Genomic DNA, 14929 nt, shown 5'->3' on the forward strand with positions numbered 1-14929 from the left:
GAGCAGGTCACTTCTACTGGTCCGACAGAAGCCTCACCAGGGGCAAAGGATTCAGAGACGCTTTTGGAGAGCCTCAAATTAGAAAATTATTAAACTTCCTGGCTGTTGGAGCGAAGCATATTAATCTAAAGGTAATTTTAAACTCCCTTGTACAGGTTTTATGTTTCAAGTTTTTGTGGGCTGATTGTTGGAACATCGAAGAAGCGGGATGGATAATGGCGTTCGGGAATGGAAAGGATGAATACGGAGAAACTTGGGTCGACTTGAGCTTTCAGGATAAACGTTTATTCAAAATGTTCAATCAGAAATTCATTATTTTATTCAGACTGCACTCCGTTCACAGTTGTAGCCCAGGAAATCGCCGAATACAGCGGAGAAGAAAGCAATCGACAAGAACTGGGAAGCTCGGCAGTAGGAAACCGTCAAGTCATCAAGTATAAACGAAGAGCTGGTTTCGCTTTTGTACGATTCAACATTTCTTTCTTGTAAATAAACCCTTGAGCGATCGGCTTCCATGAACAATTCAAACTGGGCTTATTCTATTCTTCTTTTTTTATGTTAGAGCATTCGGCCACAAATTGTCTTTTTCATCATTCAGAAATCATCAATAATCATCTGTAAATCAACTGTACGAACTAATAAATACATTTACAAACTGATGCGTGAAAAGTATCTAAATATTCAATGATTATTTCACCCAAAAGAGCAATCAAAAGATTTCTCCAACTAGCGAGAAAACTTTACCGAAAAGAAAGAGCGTCGAAAGATAAGGACAATGTACAAGATTTTCTATTTTATTTTCTGGGCGGTTGGTTTTTTGTATACGTTACGCACGGGTGCAAAGATATAGTTACTTAAAAATAGTCAAGTCTTTGAAATCTTCCTCTTTATTGCCCTTTCCAGACAACATTCAAAACAATATATTTCTCTTTCTCCAGCGAGAAAGCACAATAACTCAAGCAGATATAACCAACACTTCATTTAGGTCGAGAACTCACGTGTTTACTTATCATTAATCTGAGCCATAATGAGTTCTTTCTAGCAGCGTCGAATTTCCCCAAAATTGTAATCTGCGCCGATTCAACTCATTCTCGCAAGAAACTAATTGAGCATTTTCCGAACGTCTCCAACGAGCTGGTAGAGCGCCTGTACGGCCATGAAATTCCGCGACATAATCGTGACATTTGGGTGTTGAAGAGCATGTATCCAGATGTGATCAACAGGGATCAATTAAAAAGTATTCTTCTACGAGAATCAAACGAGAAGGGCTGGTCTGAAGTGAAAGATCTAAGTGAGATGGGCGTTTGAAGCTTCTTATTTTTTGTTCAGTTTTATTGAAGAAATAAACTTATTAAGATCTGACGGAGTTTTTTCAAACAACGACGACGAAGTACTACATTTTGGAATGCCGCCTTCAGAACATCAACTGCTCAGGCTTGTGGAAGCGTATCTGGACGTTGATGGGGCTGTGTCTCGAGTTGGACGTTCAAAAAGCACACGAGTTGGAAAGAAAGAGGCTGACACTCAATCGACAGGCCGCAACGCTTTTGTCACGCTCGTAAGTTAGCGGGAAATATTCTTTGCTTCTCAATTGAGTTCTCAAGAATGCAGAATATCGGGCGCCGGCAAGAAACAGACAAGGAGTACGACCGACCGAGCATCATTAAACAGTTAGATTTGACGGCAAGAGAATTTTTTCATTTCTAAAAAAAGATATTCCCTCATAGGTGGGTTACAATCACTCAGACTCGACCTTCGGCTGGAAAGGGTACAAAAACGCGCTGACAATTTATTATATGCACTCGAACGAGAATTTCATGCGCGGCTCGCAAAGACTATTTTAGTGCGTCAGTGTTGAGTTGTTTGAATATTGAGCGCGCTCAGCCGTTGAAAGCAAGGAGGAGCATTCATACTCGCTCGTTCCCGGCCTAACTCCCGTCGTCAGCGTCAAGAATGTCAGAACAGTCCTTCTAGGTAAACCGTACACTCAGTGCATAGAAGATATCAGTTACACCACGCAAGGATGTCTCTACGGGTAATTAGCAAGCGTCGATTCTAAATCATAACCATCGCAATTAGGAAATTGCTGGATAGAATCGTGCGCATGTGCCAGTGCTATCCAAGCTACGCGGAAGATGGCAAAAAGTTGAAAAAGAAATTTTCTGTAAGCTTCGACACTCTTGGGAAAAAAATAATAGGCTTATTTAAAAAGACGGTGGACGAGTGTAACTTTTATCTTCATGCGACGTGCGTTTCTTTTGTCAAGGTTTGATGCCATTTTTAAAAGCCCAGCTTGTTGACATCTACTTTCTAAGGAGCAGTTCGACCAAACCGAAGTCACCTGTGAACCTGCCTGCTACCAGGACTCCATTCATCAAGAATCTATTCCTGGGCTTTCGAAAAACTGAAAAAAAGGTTTTCGAAAGATTCATTTTTGAAAGCCCGAAAATTCACTACTCAAAAATGGATGACAAAAAGATCGATTTTCTTCAAGTAACACGAAAAACTTCAAATCAACTGAATCTTATCTCCACGCAGCTCAAAATGGCCGAGGTTGTTGGAACGATTTATCAAGGTACTCCCGGTCACCATCATTATTTTAATGGCAAAAAAAAATAAGAAAGGCCAAATTACACGATCAACGAGCTGGTGGCGGATATCGGCGGGTCATTAGGCCTCGTTCTCGGGCTTTCTATGATCGACATGTTGGTGTTTGGAAGAGCCGTCTTCCGAATTCTACAGCGAAAGTGTAACGCAATTCTTAGCACTCGCCACGATCTACGTGCCTTTTTATTTCCAAAGAAGATTGCTGCGACCTCCAGGGAAGGGGTTCCTGTTTCTTAGGTTTTATATCTTCTTTTGAAATAAAAATGAGAAGACTATTAAAAATGAAAATCCAATAAGAAATACGACCGCTACTTTTTCTTCCATCGAAGAGCTAGAAAGATCTCCTGGAAGCGCTAGAAGACCGATTCCGAACCAGGAACTGACGCGAGAATTAATTTAGCAAACCCTTCTATGATTTTCTCTCAGTCATAATAAGTCTTCATCAACAGCGCTTTCAATAACCAGCTACAAGGAATTAGAAACAAAAGCGATTCTTACAAACTTGTGACTTCTGCTTTCGAATTGAAAACACATAATTTATGTTACTGACATTCTTACTGTATTACAAAGCTAGTAACTACCAGGATAGACGCCTGGCACAGAGATGTTTCTATAGACGGAGCGGACTCGCTGAAGTTGGTTAGGTTCACCGGTATTCTCTAAATTTTGTTTTTTAAAACATTTCCGAGAATCTTTTTACCTCTAAAGAAATAGAGCTTTTTGGTTAACGTCTGTTGGTGTGATCCTTTCATGTATTGCCCAGCTGGTCCTTAAAAGAAAAAGTTAGACTCTAGAAATAGTTGCTTTCGTACCGATCGGTATTTTCTCATTTTCTATGTAGCGCTGGACATAGAGCAAAATCTCGTAGAGGTCACAATTAGCCCCGTACTTGTTCAGCGCCCGGTTGAGAATCTCCACATATGGGACCATCATATTTCCATAATTCCGAACTGAAACAAATGTGAAAACATTTCCGACGAGTTAAAAATTTAGCTCACCTGCGACTTCCCCAGATACGGTAGCAAAGGACGTGATTGTATTCGAAAGCCGATTGGGAATAGCATCGCTTCCGTAGCAGCACTAGAAGGAGGCACTAGAATCAGACGCTAAAAAGCAAAAAGAAACCTGAGAAAAGACGACTAGTGGAATCTTTGGACTTCCACTGGCGCTTGCGATTTTATCCATGCAATTTCTGAGAGACATCAGTTCTCTCTGAATGTCGAATTCTGGCTCATCAGCTGTTCAAGCGATGAAAATCGGTGTTTTTACAGAATCATTATGATTCTTTTACGATAAAAAATGATTTTTGACGCGTTCATAAAACAATGCAGCCTTGATAGTTGGGCCCGGGTGCATGGCTGGATACAAAAATCATAACCATATCTGTGTCTTTTGTGGATTGAATTTTGACCGTAAATTGACGGTCCAAGATTGCCACGATTAGTTTAGAAAAGAATCAATCCGTTTCTTCACAGAGTTGTTCTTTCAAGCATTGAAAATCCGCTCGTACCTCTGCTTCAGTCGCGTTCCGCCTTTAAATTCACCGTAGAGGTGCTCGTATAAATGTAGTTTACCGAAAACTGACTGAAGAAAACCCAAGTTTTTCTTCTGCTAATTTCTGAAACTCCTGAGTTGATTTCCAGGTGCCGATTCTATCGGGTACTTTTCCATCAAAAGTCTCCACATTTATTCCCAGTACCAGCCTCTTCATAGTCACGCGGTACTCTGTCTCTAAATCCAAGCGATAACAGAATGACAGTCTTTTGTAAAGCAGTTTACCTGGCCTTCTCTTCGATCTACGTGGCTCCATTACGTTAATATTTTTGCGATTGTCGTAATGTCCGTAAAAATTCTCGCAGTTGTAAGTGACAGCTGGCAGGCCGGAATTCTGATAGCCACCACGCTAAATCGAAAGATAAGACTTAGTATTGGAGAAAAATTCTGCGAGGACGGACGGTGCCGGTACCAATCCAAAATTGGTACCCGGTACCAAATTTCTGGTACCCGGTACCAAAAAAATGTCAGGATACCGAGCCAAAAAGGTGTATTTGGTCAATTAATGAAGTTTTCTTACACTTCAGCCGCGGAGCGGACATAAGTTTTTTGATAGGTCAGAAAAAATGTTTGACTTTGGTACCGGGTACCAATTTGGTACCGGCAGCGTCCGTCTCCCAAATTCTGATACCTGAATATTACAGCAGCTGTATGTGTTGTTGACGCAAAAAGAACCCTGTCCTTTTTTGAGATAGAGTATGATTCCTAAAAGGGGAGTTGTTGAGTGGGTACTGAATATAACAAAAGACGCAAAAGCCCTGTAATCCAGGGCCTAGATGAAGTTAAGCACTTTTTGCTCAGTACCCCATTATGATTAGACTTCAATTTGCCAAGCATACCGATCAAAATAACCAAAACGACTGCAGGAACAACAAGGAAGATAACGTCGAAGTCCGTTTCTTCATTCTCGCAATCCGCGGCGCAGTCTTTGTAGCAACCACATGTCACTAAAAACCAAGTCATTGTCGGTTCAATAAGTTGATATCTACGGTAAAAGCCAGTTCCAGCCTTCTGTGCGTTCATTTTCATGTCATCTGCTGCTTTTTTGATGAAAGCATCGATGAGCGAGGAGCTTCCGTTGAACTCGATCGTTATGTATATCTGCGTATGCGTTTTCTCCTCGTTCTGACGCCTGGTTCAAATAATATTGAAGGGATTAATTTTTTTTCTTCTAAAAATACTTTGAGCCAGTGTCTTTACTTTGCGAACGCCTTCGACGCTGACCGCTTTAATGTGAGTCGGATTGGGCTGAAACTCCTTCGGAATTTCAAAATATTTATTCATTTCGTTGTTGGACTCGTCCGCGTGCAAATACTTCAAATCCTTAAAGCAGTTAGTTAGCGAAAATAAATCATATGCAATAAATGAGGGCAAAAGCTTCCCAGTCATTCAAGCGAAAATAGTTTTTCTCCGCGCTTGGGCAATTTTAAAGATAAATAATAAAAAACAAAAAGAAAGCGAACTTACCTGGTTGACGTCGAAAATAACTTTAACTTCCTCTACTGCATTCTCCGTAGGAATAACACGGACGTTATTACAATTCTCTCCGTTGCAGCTGCAGTTTGTCTTGCAGTCATCACATTCCAAGCATTCGAAAAAGTGTCCTGACTGTTTAAAAAGGATTAAAAACAAATCTTCAAAATATGTTTGAAATAATTAAGCCCTTTCCTTGACGATGAAAATTCCAAGGGAACTCGCAAGAAGCAAGAAACTCATCAAAAGCAAGCTTGAAAATATTTTATAAACCACTTTGGCCCTGAAAACGTTACATGATCCGAAAGGCGAATATTTTTCTTCTTCTTGCTTTGTACTTGATCCAAAGAGGGTCGTATACGTCGTTCCACCACATATCCTTGTCGTGTAAGGTGCACCAGGCAGGAATTAGCACTTCGACCTTTTCTGCCTTCTCTTCAATCGGTTGGTCTTCATTGCTCGCTAATCTCGGAAAACATTCGTGCTCTGGTATCTTCTCAGCTACTAATTTTTCACTTGGGAACACATCATCAAACTTATCTCGTCCTTGGTAAACCTAGAATTCGGATTAGCCATTTGAAACAGAAATAAAAGAAATCTCACCAGTGGATACTCCGGATTGTCGAATTGATCCTTGATCGCCTGTTCATAATCCGGTGGGTCAAAGCCAGTAATGACCTTCTTCGGTTTCTCATCTAAAATATGGTTCAGTATTCTTGACTGATTGGTCTTGATTTTCATTTTTATCTACCATCTGCGTCTCCTCTTTTGATTGCCATCTTTCGAGGGTCTCACTGAGAAGGTAAGTCTAAACTCGCTTCAGCGAACCTTCAAGGTACTTATCTCTCGTTCTATCGAGTCTGGCGCCATCAAGCGTGTTAGAAGAGAACGAAGAAAAGAATACACATTTACGCTACAGTGCGGCTACAAGAATAGTCAATCAATTCCAAATCAGCCTGTATAAGATATGTTTTTGCCTGTTCTCATAACAAAAGCCAAACGGTTTATAAACCTCATGTTACTATCAATTCTAATAGCTCAACCTCAGATTAATTATGTACTACTTAAAGAACCAACACAAAAAAAACTACGCTTCTTGTCTCTAGACTCTAAATTTACAACAAGTTGTTATTCTTAAAAAAAACAACAACCAAACTCTGCCAAAAAAAACTCTCCAAAACTGCTTCTAAGCCTCTTAAAAATCAACGTTTTTGGATGTTTCAGTTAAATTTTATTCGGCGTACATGCGAGAAATAAAATAGAGAATGTGCGAAAGGCATGAAAATGTTGAAGCACAGTTAGAAAGTGATCTGGGAGACGGTGTTCTTGCTCTTGTTGCGAGCGAAGGAGCTAGCTTTTCAAAGGATAAAAGCAAATTGTAATTTACATCATGTCAATTCGTTCTACAAGATTTTAAACTACGCTCGATTGCTTTGCCTATCTATATACTCTAGGACTATTTTATCCTTTCCTGACTCATCATAAGCCTCAGTGTTTGTAGCAGAGTCAGCGGTCTTGACTGCGGCCTGGACGGCGGAAGTAGCGACGCCACCGGCGCTGAGAAGCGGAGCCACTTCGACCTTTTTTGGAGCAGCAGCGGTAGTTTTTGGCGCAGGGGGATCTTCGCCAAAGAAAATGTTGCTAAAACACGCTTTATTAAAGATGGAGGAATATTCTATGATGATAGATTTGGACTCCTATTTTATTACAAAAATCCTGAATATAAGGTACTTACGATCGGCCTCCGGGTGGAGCAAGGACTCGGGAAGTGTTGCGGGACATGCCGGCCATGGTATTGTTGTTAATCTGTCGATCCATCTGGTTTCTGCGATTTGCGACTGTCTTGCTTTTCGGTTTTTTGAAAGTGACGAAAGAAATGGCGCGTGCCACTGAAATCAACGACGATTCTAGAGATCGCAAGCAAAAATTTTTTTCGAAAACACCTTTTTTCACTATTTTTTTCGCATGTGAAACTGACAAACAACTGTTTACACAACCAAAGTCAGTTTATTCTAGCGATATAGATATTTTTCAAGACCTTTTATTATATCTTTTATAATAGCATATTCACTGAAAGCATTTTCCGTATATTCTATAGTTTATTTTGAAGCAAAGCAGAGTCGGACTATCTTGGCGATTTCAAGGGTGTAGCGCGTTTTCTGTAATGATAAGTACTCTGTGGCAGAAATTTACAATTGCGTGTATTTCACGTCGATGCTGGGAACGAGATCTGGAACTTCTTCGATGTCGCCTATCTAAAATTGAGCTTGGTTTCATTTTCAGCAAGAATTTCTCACGTGTTTTGGGTCATCTGTGGCGCGCGTTTTGCGCCAGTCGGAGGTAGAACGCGCAAACGTCGACTTTCTACCGCTAAAGTCGAAGTGCTCGAAGGTTTCGCCGTGGTTTAGTGAGACGCCCATGGCTGTGTTCTGTCGGCTACCATCTGAGGTCTACTTTCCGGGCTCAGAGGAGAATGCAAGGAGAAATAATTGGCAGTATAAGTTCTGTGGAAGGAAATGAGGCCAAACTTTTATTTGAATCTGAGCCCTAAATAATAGCCAGAACTCTGCTTCGAGCTCGCACTAATCTTCGGCATTGTTCTTTCCGCGGCCAGAAAGTTTGAAGGCTGTTCGGGAGCCAGCCCGCCAAGGAAATTCCTTCCCTAGTTCAAATTACATTCCGTGACTTTGCGAAGAAAACTTACAGTATCACTTATTTCTATTATTTGAGGGCTTTCGCCAAAACAAACTGAAGGCATTGTTTTCCTTCTTTTTCCAGTTTCGAAAACATCGTCCTAAATTTGAAGGTTTTCATTACTCATAACAAAGATGTTCTCTTTTTAGTGAATTTCTCTAAAGAGACTAGCAGTTCACGTTAATAACTTACGTCTGTTTCGATGAAATTAGAACGGCCAGTGTTGTTTCTGGAATGATTTTGCGTGCCTTGTCCCGACTGTCTCCCGTACGAGTTCATATTGCCCGATGATCTTTTTGCCGAGTTTCCTTCCGTAATCGTGTTTCTATCCTGTTTTCTAGCGTGCTTTCGGGCTCCGCCGACTGGAGGCTTCATGATGCTGCTTTGTGGATAGTCTCCGCCGAAAGATTCCAGCGCGTTTATTTGCTCCACTAACCAGTAGCAATCCATTTCGCCTCTTCCTGAAAATGAGCTCATTCTCTAGCCCTTTCCGAATCTGAGAAAACCTTTCAAATGAACCTTTCCACGTGATTCAAGATGAAACATGTTGGTTTGAACCAATTCTGCATACGCCTCGCTCGACACGTGAATTTTGAGCTCTTTTCCGTTTGACTTCATTCTGCTGGCCGTGTTGACTGTATCTCCAAAGAGGCAGTATCTGGGCATTTTTTGGCCAACTACACCCGCAACTAAGCTCCCTAAAAATTCATTTAAATTATTTTTTTATTCTCGTTCTCTTCCTTGATTTCTGAACACTGACCTGAGTGAAAACCAATTCTCAGATTCTTTAGCCAGAGAACATCGTCAGAATTAGGATCCATCTTATTCAGTTCGACTTTTACATTTTTCATAAGTTCGAGGGAAAATTTGGCGATTTCGCCGGCGTAATATCCCGGCGGCGGGTTTTCAAGCGGCTCGGGTAGGCCAGAAACGACCATGTAATCTCGAATAAACTGTAAGAATCGATGAGAAATGCACTTTACTTACCGGCTCCGATCGTCTCGACTTTGTAAATGTCTTTAAAGCGCTCTGTGATGGAGTCGAAAAGAGTATACAGCTGGTCAAGCATGGAGACGATCTCCTTAGGACGCGATTCTAGGCATTTCGTAATTTGGGCGAAATTAACAATGTCGGAGAAGAAGACCGTAGCATTGTCAAACTGGCGAGGCTTAATTGGCCGACCATTCTGAATTTTTGACCGTTCAAATTTGATCTCGCAATTTAGGACGCACCTTCATATCATCCGCAACGCACTTTGGCAGCATTCTATACAATAGATCATCTGCGCGTTCTTTCTCCTTTTTGTACTGAATCGTTCTTTCTTCGACAAGATCTTCCAAATGGCAAGAATAGTCTTCCATCCTGTCCATGAGCGAGTCCACAAGAGATGATGCTTGCATCTTGGACACAAGTCCTTTAATTATTTGCTCGCTGTCTGACTTTTTCAAACGCTCGTCTGGATTTTTTGTCCAACAACCTTAAGATAATCATTGTTTATGAATATATTCCTAGAAGTTTTGAAGCTAACCTTCGACCATTGCTTTTAATGTCGGAGAAACGGTGAAAACATCTGCGTCTTCCACAGAAAATCTGTCCGGGCGTTCAATATCGTCCAAAAATGGCTGCGAATCGGACTTGGATGCTTCTTTGCGAAACATTCGCTTGATGATGTTCTGCGGGCGAGTAAATTCGAAATTCTCTGGCTCTTCGGAATCAGGGCCAAGCCAGAAGAGCCCCTTGCGATACATGATCTCGTGGCAAATAATGCCGAAGGAGTACATATCCGCGCTTTGCTCTCGTTTCACCTTATCCCTACTCTCAATTTGAATGCTGTCGTAGGTCGACTTTGACGTTGACTTGAAGAGCTGAATAACATTTAGAAATAAAACGTTTTCCTTGAGTCTATTTCTACCTCTGAACATTCTAGCATGAGCTTTTCTGGAGCCATCCACAGCAATGCCTGGTAATAAGCATCAGTTTTTGACTCTTCTTTTTTCAGCCTTTCCTCTTTTCGCGCATGTCGCACGGGATCGAGCAAACTTGCCAGGCCAAAGTCGGTAAGTTTGACAGTCAGTCGCCCGTCGACGATGCAGTTTTGGGACTTGAGGTTGCCGTGAAAGCCCAAATTCGACTCGCGGTGAATTGCGCTCAATCCTTGAATAACGTCTAGCATCAGGCAGCGTTTCATTTCCCAAGTAAGATTGAATTTGGACGTGTCTTTGTCTTCGAGGAGATCTTTGAGGGATCCTTTGGTTCCGAACTCGGTGACTAGAGATGCTCGTACCTCCCCTTCTACACTGCATGAGTACACGCCGTAGATCTTGGCTATGTGATTATGCTGCAGTTGAACAAGATGACGCAGCTCGCTTATGACGCCAAGAGTATTCAGCGACTTCGGCAAATTGTCGATTTCCGGCGACAGTCGCTTCAAAGCGACAAAAGTGTCGGAGTAATACCCGGGAACAATTGTCTTTTATGGCCTTCGGCAAAAACTACAGTAAATTTCGAAAGGTCACGCGAATGCATTTTATGAAGTCATGAAGGAATTATTAATGGGAGGTTTAACTTTCCCAAGCGCAGAGAAAGCGCTTTCGAGGAAGTTCGAATTCTTTACGTATTACGTCTTAAAGACCTGCCTTAGATTTGGAAATAGGAAAGTCGCTCGAGAAAGAGGACGATAAAGATGAAACGCTGAGGTTTCGAGAGGATCGACTAAAGGACCTGATTCCACTGTAATAACTGTTGTTTGTTGTGGATGTAGGACGATTGTCGCGAATTTCCGGCTTGAGCTTGATCTCTGATTCCGGAATGATGATGACCAGACCCTTCGAGTCGTTTTTCTTCTTCCAGTTTTTATAGCAAAAGTAACCCAGCCCAAGAGCGATAATAACGACGACTCCGACAGTGGTGATGATGCCGGCGAATGCACCCTTGGACAGATTCGTATTTCCAACGCACTTTGAGTTGTCGAGACCACATTTAGGGTTCCCACTCGGAGGCACTCCACCATTCCATAAAGACATAATTTCTTGAATAGAAATATCGCCAACTTCGGAGATCGTTTGCAAGCTCAATGCCCATTCGTCGTTTATTGACCGGAATACGTTGAAGTCCATCTGCTCGTCAGAATTTTTGTTCATAACGATTTTCTTGTCCGTCTGTTTGTAACTAATCTCTACCCCGTCAAAAAAGCGAACCAAATCGTAAGGATCCGCGTCTCCACCGAGCTCGGACAGGGCCTGCGCGAAACCGTAGAAAGCGTCCGCGTAGCTCTCAGCAATCATGTTGATTTCTTCGTTTTGATCGTTATTTGGAGCACAGGATTCACTGATACTCGTTCGGAACGTTGTCGTTGCATCTTTTAGTGAAATGACCTTTTCGAAAGTTTTTCATTGGAATACTAAATCGAAGCTCGAAGAAATACCAAAGAAAAGTAAGAGTAAGAGATCGCAGTTAGCGATAGTTTTCTTTTCTTATCGATTTGAAGCCGCTAGAATCTAATAATTATTCTTCGTCTCTGGAAGAATCTTTAGACGTAGAGCATGTGTCGTTTGTAAATGTTTAAGTAAAACTCTTTCTTGACAGCTTCGCGTACGCCGGTCGTCAACAAGGGCTCCTCGTTCAAGAGGAAACTTTTGTCGATGTAGGAAACATATGGATCCCAGTAAAAGATGGCCCAATCATCGGGGAACTCACGCGCGAACTCTTTAATCGCCACAAAATCCGTCATCGCCGAGGTGAACACTTCCGGCTCTACGCACCAGAGCTGTGCTCGGCTCTTATCGTGCAGCTTTCGAAGGAAATCTTCGCTTTCCTCAACCAGCACGTCTTTTATTAGTTTCATTTTTGTGTGCTTAGGTAATCTTTTTATATCTAGTAATTAGGTGAAACTCTTTCCTAAAGTCGGTTCCTCGATGTAAAACGTCATGTTTGTCCTGTCTGTAATATCCCTAATTGCATTCAACAGCATGTTGCAGTCCGAGGCGAACTGGAAGTCGTAAGGCATTCCGTGCTTGTCAACAGGGATAGTCACGCTTCCGACAGTATCACCAAGCGTTATCAACGCACTCTTCCACTCATGGCACTTTTGTTTACTTTGTTAAGAATTTAGAGCTCACAAATGTGCGCTTTATCGATTCCATTTTTACGTAGCTGTGAAAAGTAGGGCTTCGACTAAAATATGCCATGTTTATTATTCCGCCGCCCGTTAATCGCTTATTATTTTCGCCACGTTCTTATTGTCCTGTAATTGGACTTTCAAAGGTCCCCCTCATAATCGCCGCAAAAAACGATATTTACAGTCAAATAAGCTTCGAAGCGACAAAAGCCAATTAGCGTCTTTAATTAACAGGAAGGGTGGCAAGTGCCTGGAAGTGAAAAAATGTGCTGGTGTATATTTCAACGTGTTGATGGCGTATCCGCTGCCTTGCCCGTGTTTTTGCCCGCGTAAATCACGGTCATATTGTTCCAGCGCGGCGTTCCGGCGTTTTCCAGTAGACGGTTGTTGTAGTTGAACAGTTCTGCGAGGAAGTTCGTCACGATCCCTGTTCAAAAGATGCTCAAAAGTCACGAGAAACGAACTCGAGAAAAATACAAATAAGCTGGTTTGGTGACAGTCGGAGAAATTAATGCCAGTAGCCCCCAATCCACTTGACTTTTACGACCTTTTCCTGAGGTGAGACCAGTTCGCACAGTATACGTACTGTCTGTAGAGTTGTCTTTGTTCTGGTAGGACTTGTTTCGCACGAAAGGGGCAAAGACGGGGACACGCCAGGACTAAAAACGTCAGAATCTGCTGCAAACAGTACACAGAATACACACAAAGAGGTCAAATAAGCACACATTTATGCTGCTTCAAACTTGCCCTAGTGCGTCTTAGAATCTGATTTTCACGAATTTTCGACGAAAAAGACGATATTTCGACTGTTTAGCAAAAATGAATATTTACCTTAAAAATCGGCGCTGCTGGATTATAGGCATTGTCGCATGTAAGTCCCACGTAAGCATCGTAACAAGGCGTCGAGTCGTTGTACCGATCGTTGACCATCGAATTAAGAGCAATCGAGGACTTTCACGGGCGAATCAGACTGTAAAGCAGTGCAAATAGTTCTGCTGCAGCGTTTTTTCAGCGTGAATGTTCACCCGTTCCTGGCACTCGTCAAACATGAAATCATAGTTAAACTTGAAGCCAAAATCTTCTTCAATTGTTTTGACCACACGATCTTTGAGGAGGGTTTAAAAATGACGATTGCAGTATTTTCGTACTGCTTATATTCTTGAAAGGTAAATAGCTTGGAAAAAATGTTTCCAAACTTGAAATTCAAACCCTAACCCAGAGCCGGTCTGAGAAAGCGCTCCTGATGGTAGTAGCAGCCTGTTGCATCGTCAGAAATGGCAAAGACGGCCAAGTTGTAATCAGTAGATGGCGTTCGCCCCTGGCAGACCTCGTCTATCTCGTTGTCAATCGTAAGACTGGCAACGGGTCAAAAGGATCAAAACTGCGCAAAGTGCATTAAAATCGTTATTGCGCCGCATTTGCGTCACTTTCATGTAAATAGGGACGACATTTTGTTCCTTCCATCATCAGATTTATTTTCATCAGATGAAAAAGGGTTATTATACCCAGCCACCAGCTTTTTTCATGAAAGAAACATTTATCGGACTGTATTTTGCATTATTGGGATGAAATTTCTTTTGAAAAAGAAGGCTAGTTATATAACTCGAAAAATATCTTTGGCAGTCATTTTCAGGCAAAAACTGCGCTCATAAAATTCGCGAAATTGATTGTTGCTTGTTGACCTTGTGCCTGACATTGCCGTCGTCATGGCTGCAGATAGCATCAGTGTCGATTTTGCGGCTCTCTCTTGCGCTTGTTTCTGCGAGTAAGAAGATGCACAAGATGCTGAGCATGCGCCGCAGACTCTTCCTTTGGGCAGGTTTCGCACTGGCCCGGGGCGCGTTAATAAGTCGACAGCTTCGCTTCTTCGTTTCAAGGTAATCTCTTCGAAGCTTCAGTAAAAAATCTCTTTCGGTTTAAAAACTAGGTGTATTCCATACGAGGCATTTTCTGTTTCGGGCACACACTTTTTGTTATTTTTGGGCACACTGCTGAAAATGATATTTGCCTTTGAAAATTGCGCTCGACTTTAGTGCTTGGAAATGGAAAGCGATCCCAATGGCGCATTTGCAAATTATTAACTTTGGAGTAGGAACTACTCTCACTCGCCGCGGGGCATTCTCGCCACCGCGGGAACAGAATTATAGCATTGCTAGTAAACTTTAAGCACCTTTAGATAGCCTCCGGCTACTTGAAGTACAATTTCCGGCGATAAAACCGCGCCCGGGGTCGATTTAAAATGCCAAGTCGCCAGTACATTCAATCGCTGTTCTTCAAACTCGTATCCTGTAGTCGCTATTGAATACTCAACTTTGGATATTGCCCATTGCTTTGTATTGTACCCGATTGGTACTTTTGCGAATCTTGATCAACTTGCTATCCTGATTCTATCTGTCGCCTACGGTGCTTCTCCAAATCCACCGCGAAAACAGTTAGTTAGATTCTAATTTGTCGAGATAAACGAGTTTTCTCGCGTGTGGCTAC

The 14929-nt window shown here is 42.0% G+C and overlaps 5 protein-coding genes and 1 long non-coding RNA gene across 6 annotated transcripts; all 6 read right to left on the minus strand.

Moving 5' to 3' along the window:
* Positions 1-3153: 3153 nt before the first annotated feature.
* Positions 3154-3993, minus strand: LOC145709885 (uncharacterized). The gene is made up of 6 exons (XM_081787585.1): positions 3925-3993; positions 3733-3845; positions 3606-3687; positions 3420-3557; positions 3308-3376; positions 3154-3266 (listed from the first exon to the last, which is right to left on the minus strand). The coding sequence occupies exons 1-6, from the start codon at positions 3986-3988 to the stop codon at positions 3178-3180; spliced, it is 555 nt and encodes a 184-aa protein (XP_081643711.1). The 5' UTR covers positions 3989-3993; the 3' UTR covers positions 3154-3177.
* A 70-nt stretch (positions 3994-4063) lies between these two features.
* LOC145708796 (uncharacterized) lies at positions 4064-6447 on the minus strand. Its single transcript, XM_081786494.1, has 12 exons — positions 6386-6447; positions 6238-6329; positions 5931-6190; positions 5830-5887; positions 5629-5769; positions 5350-5484; positions 5151-5286; positions 5001-5108; positions 4793-4866; positions 4387-4510; positions 4182-4338; positions 4064-4139 (listed from the first exon to the last, which is right to left on the minus strand). The coding sequence occupies exons 1-12, from the start codon at positions 6411-6413 to the stop codon at positions 4064-4066; spliced, it is 1389 nt and encodes a 462-aa protein (XP_081642620.1). The 5' UTR covers positions 6414-6447.
* A 605-nt stretch (positions 6448-7052) lies between these two features.
* On the minus strand, positions 7053-7481 carry LOC145708797 (uncharacterized). The gene is made up of 2 exons (XM_081786495.1): positions 7370-7481; positions 7053-7275 (listed from the first exon to the last, which is right to left on the minus strand). The coding sequence occupies exons 1-2, from the start codon at positions 7450-7452 to the stop codon at positions 7053-7055; spliced, it is 306 nt and encodes a 101-aa protein (XP_081642621.1). The 5' UTR covers positions 7453-7481.
* Positions 7482-7725: 244 nt separating this feature from the next.
* On the minus strand, positions 7726-8106 carry LOC145708209 (uncharacterized). Its single transcript, XR_014134809.1, has 2 exons — positions 7932-8106; positions 7726-7889 (listed from the first exon to the last, which is right to left on the minus strand). It is a non-coding gene; the product is annotated as an uncharacterized LOC145708209 (long non-coding RNA).
* A 40-nt stretch (positions 8107-8146) lies between these two features.
* On the minus strand, positions 8147-11699 carry LOC145708208 (atrial natriuretic peptide receptor 2-like). The gene is made up of 10 exons (XM_081785863.1): positions 10965-11699; positions 10241-10798; positions 9857-10193; positions 9561-9805; positions 9316-9514; positions 9089-9271; positions 8835-9026; positions 8521-8789; positions 8339-8428; positions 8147-8296 (listed from the first exon to the last, which is right to left on the minus strand). Exons 1-10 carry the CDS (start codon positions 11610-11612, stop codon positions 8165-8167), a joined length of 2853 nt encoding a protein of 950 aa, XP_081641989.1. The 5' UTR covers positions 11613-11699; the 3' UTR covers positions 8147-8164.
* Positions 11700-12894: 1195 nt separating this feature from the next.
* LOC145708798 (uncharacterized) lies at positions 12895-14459 on the minus strand. Its single transcript, XM_081786497.1, has 5 exons — positions 14135-14459; positions 13661-13800; positions 13477-13550; positions 13277-13396; positions 12895-13104 (listed from the first exon to the last, which is right to left on the minus strand). Exons 1-5 carry the CDS (start codon positions 14236-14238, stop codon positions 12895-12897), a joined length of 648 nt encoding a protein of 215 aa, XP_081642623.1. The 5' UTR covers positions 14239-14459.
* Positions 14460-14929: the final 470 nt, after the last annotated feature.

This window comes from Oikopleura dioica, chromosome XSR (assembly GCF_907165135.1).
Source record: "Oikopleura dioica chromosome XSR, OKI2018_I68_1.0, whole genome shotgun sequence".
Lineage (NCBI taxonomy): Eukaryota > Metazoa > Chordata > Appendicularia > Copelata > Oikopleuridae > Oikopleura > Oikopleura dioica.

What these genes read in the sequence shown, in the direction of transcription:
- LOC145709885 (XM_081787585.1), bottom strand. Translation starts at nt 3,988, where the DNA reads ATGGTTATGATTTTTGTATCCAGCCATGCACCCGGGCCCAACTATCAA. An exon ending in CACTAGTCGTCTTTTCTCAG is followed by an intron (nt 3,688 to 3,732) that starts GTTTCTTTTTGC and finishes GCCTCCTTCTAG; the next exon opens with TGCTGCTACGGAAGCGATGC. An exon ending in CGTATCTGGGGAAGTCGCAG is followed by an intron (nt 3,558 to 3,605) that starts GTGAGCTAAATT and finishes CATTTGTTTCAG; the next exon opens with TTCGGAATTATGGAAATATG.
- LOC145708796 (XM_081786494.1), bottom strand. Translation starts at nt 6,413, where the DNA reads ATGGCAATCAAAAGAGGAGACGCAGATG. An exon ending in ATATTCGCCTTTCGGATCAT is followed by an intron (nt 5,888 to 5,930) that starts GTAACGTTTTCA and finishes AATATTTTCAAG; the next exon opens with CTTGCTTTTGATGAGTTTCT. An exon ending in TTTTCTTCAGTCAGTTTTCG is followed by an intron (nt 4,140 to 4,181) that starts GTAAACTACATT and finishes GTGAATTTAAAG; the next exon opens with GCGGAACGCGACTGAAGCAG.
- LOC145708797 (XM_081786495.1), bottom strand. Translation starts at nt 7,452, where the DNA reads ATGGATCGACAGATTAACAACAATACCATGGCCGGCATGTCCCGCAAC. An exon ending in GCTCCACCCGGAGGCCGATC is followed by an intron (nt 7,276 to 7,369) that starts GTAAGTACCTTA and finishes AGCGTGTTTTAG; the next exon opens with CAACATTTTCTTTGGCGAAG.
- LOC145708208 (XM_081785863.1), bottom strand. Translation starts at nt 11,612, where the DNA reads ATGATTGCTGAGAGCTACGCGGACGCTTTCTACGGTTTCGCGCAGGCC. An exon ending in TTCCTATTTCCAAATCTAAG is followed by an intron (nt 10,799 to 10,964) that starts GCAGGTCTTTAA and finishes AGGCCATAAAAG; the next exon opens with ACAATTGTTCCCGGGTATTA. An exon ending in GAGAATTGGTTTTCACTCAG is followed by an intron (nt 9,027 to 9,088) that starts GTCAGTGTTCAG and finishes ATGAATTTTTAG; the next exon opens with GGAGCTTAGTTGCGGGTGTA.
- LOC145708798 (XM_081786497.1), bottom strand. Translation starts at nt 14,238, where the DNA reads ATGCTCAGCATCTTGTGCATCTTCTTACTCGCAGAAACAAGCGCAAGA. An exon ending in TCATGTTTGACGAGTGCCAG is followed by an intron (nt 13,397 to 13,476) that starts GAACGGGTGAAC and finishes CGCCCGTGAAAG; the next exon opens with TCCTCGATTGCTCTTAATTC. An exon ending in CAGCAGCGCCGATTTTTAAG is followed by an intron (nt 13,105 to 13,276) that starts GTAAATATTCAT and finishes TGACGTTTTTAG; the next exon opens with TCCTGGCGTGTCCCCGTCTT.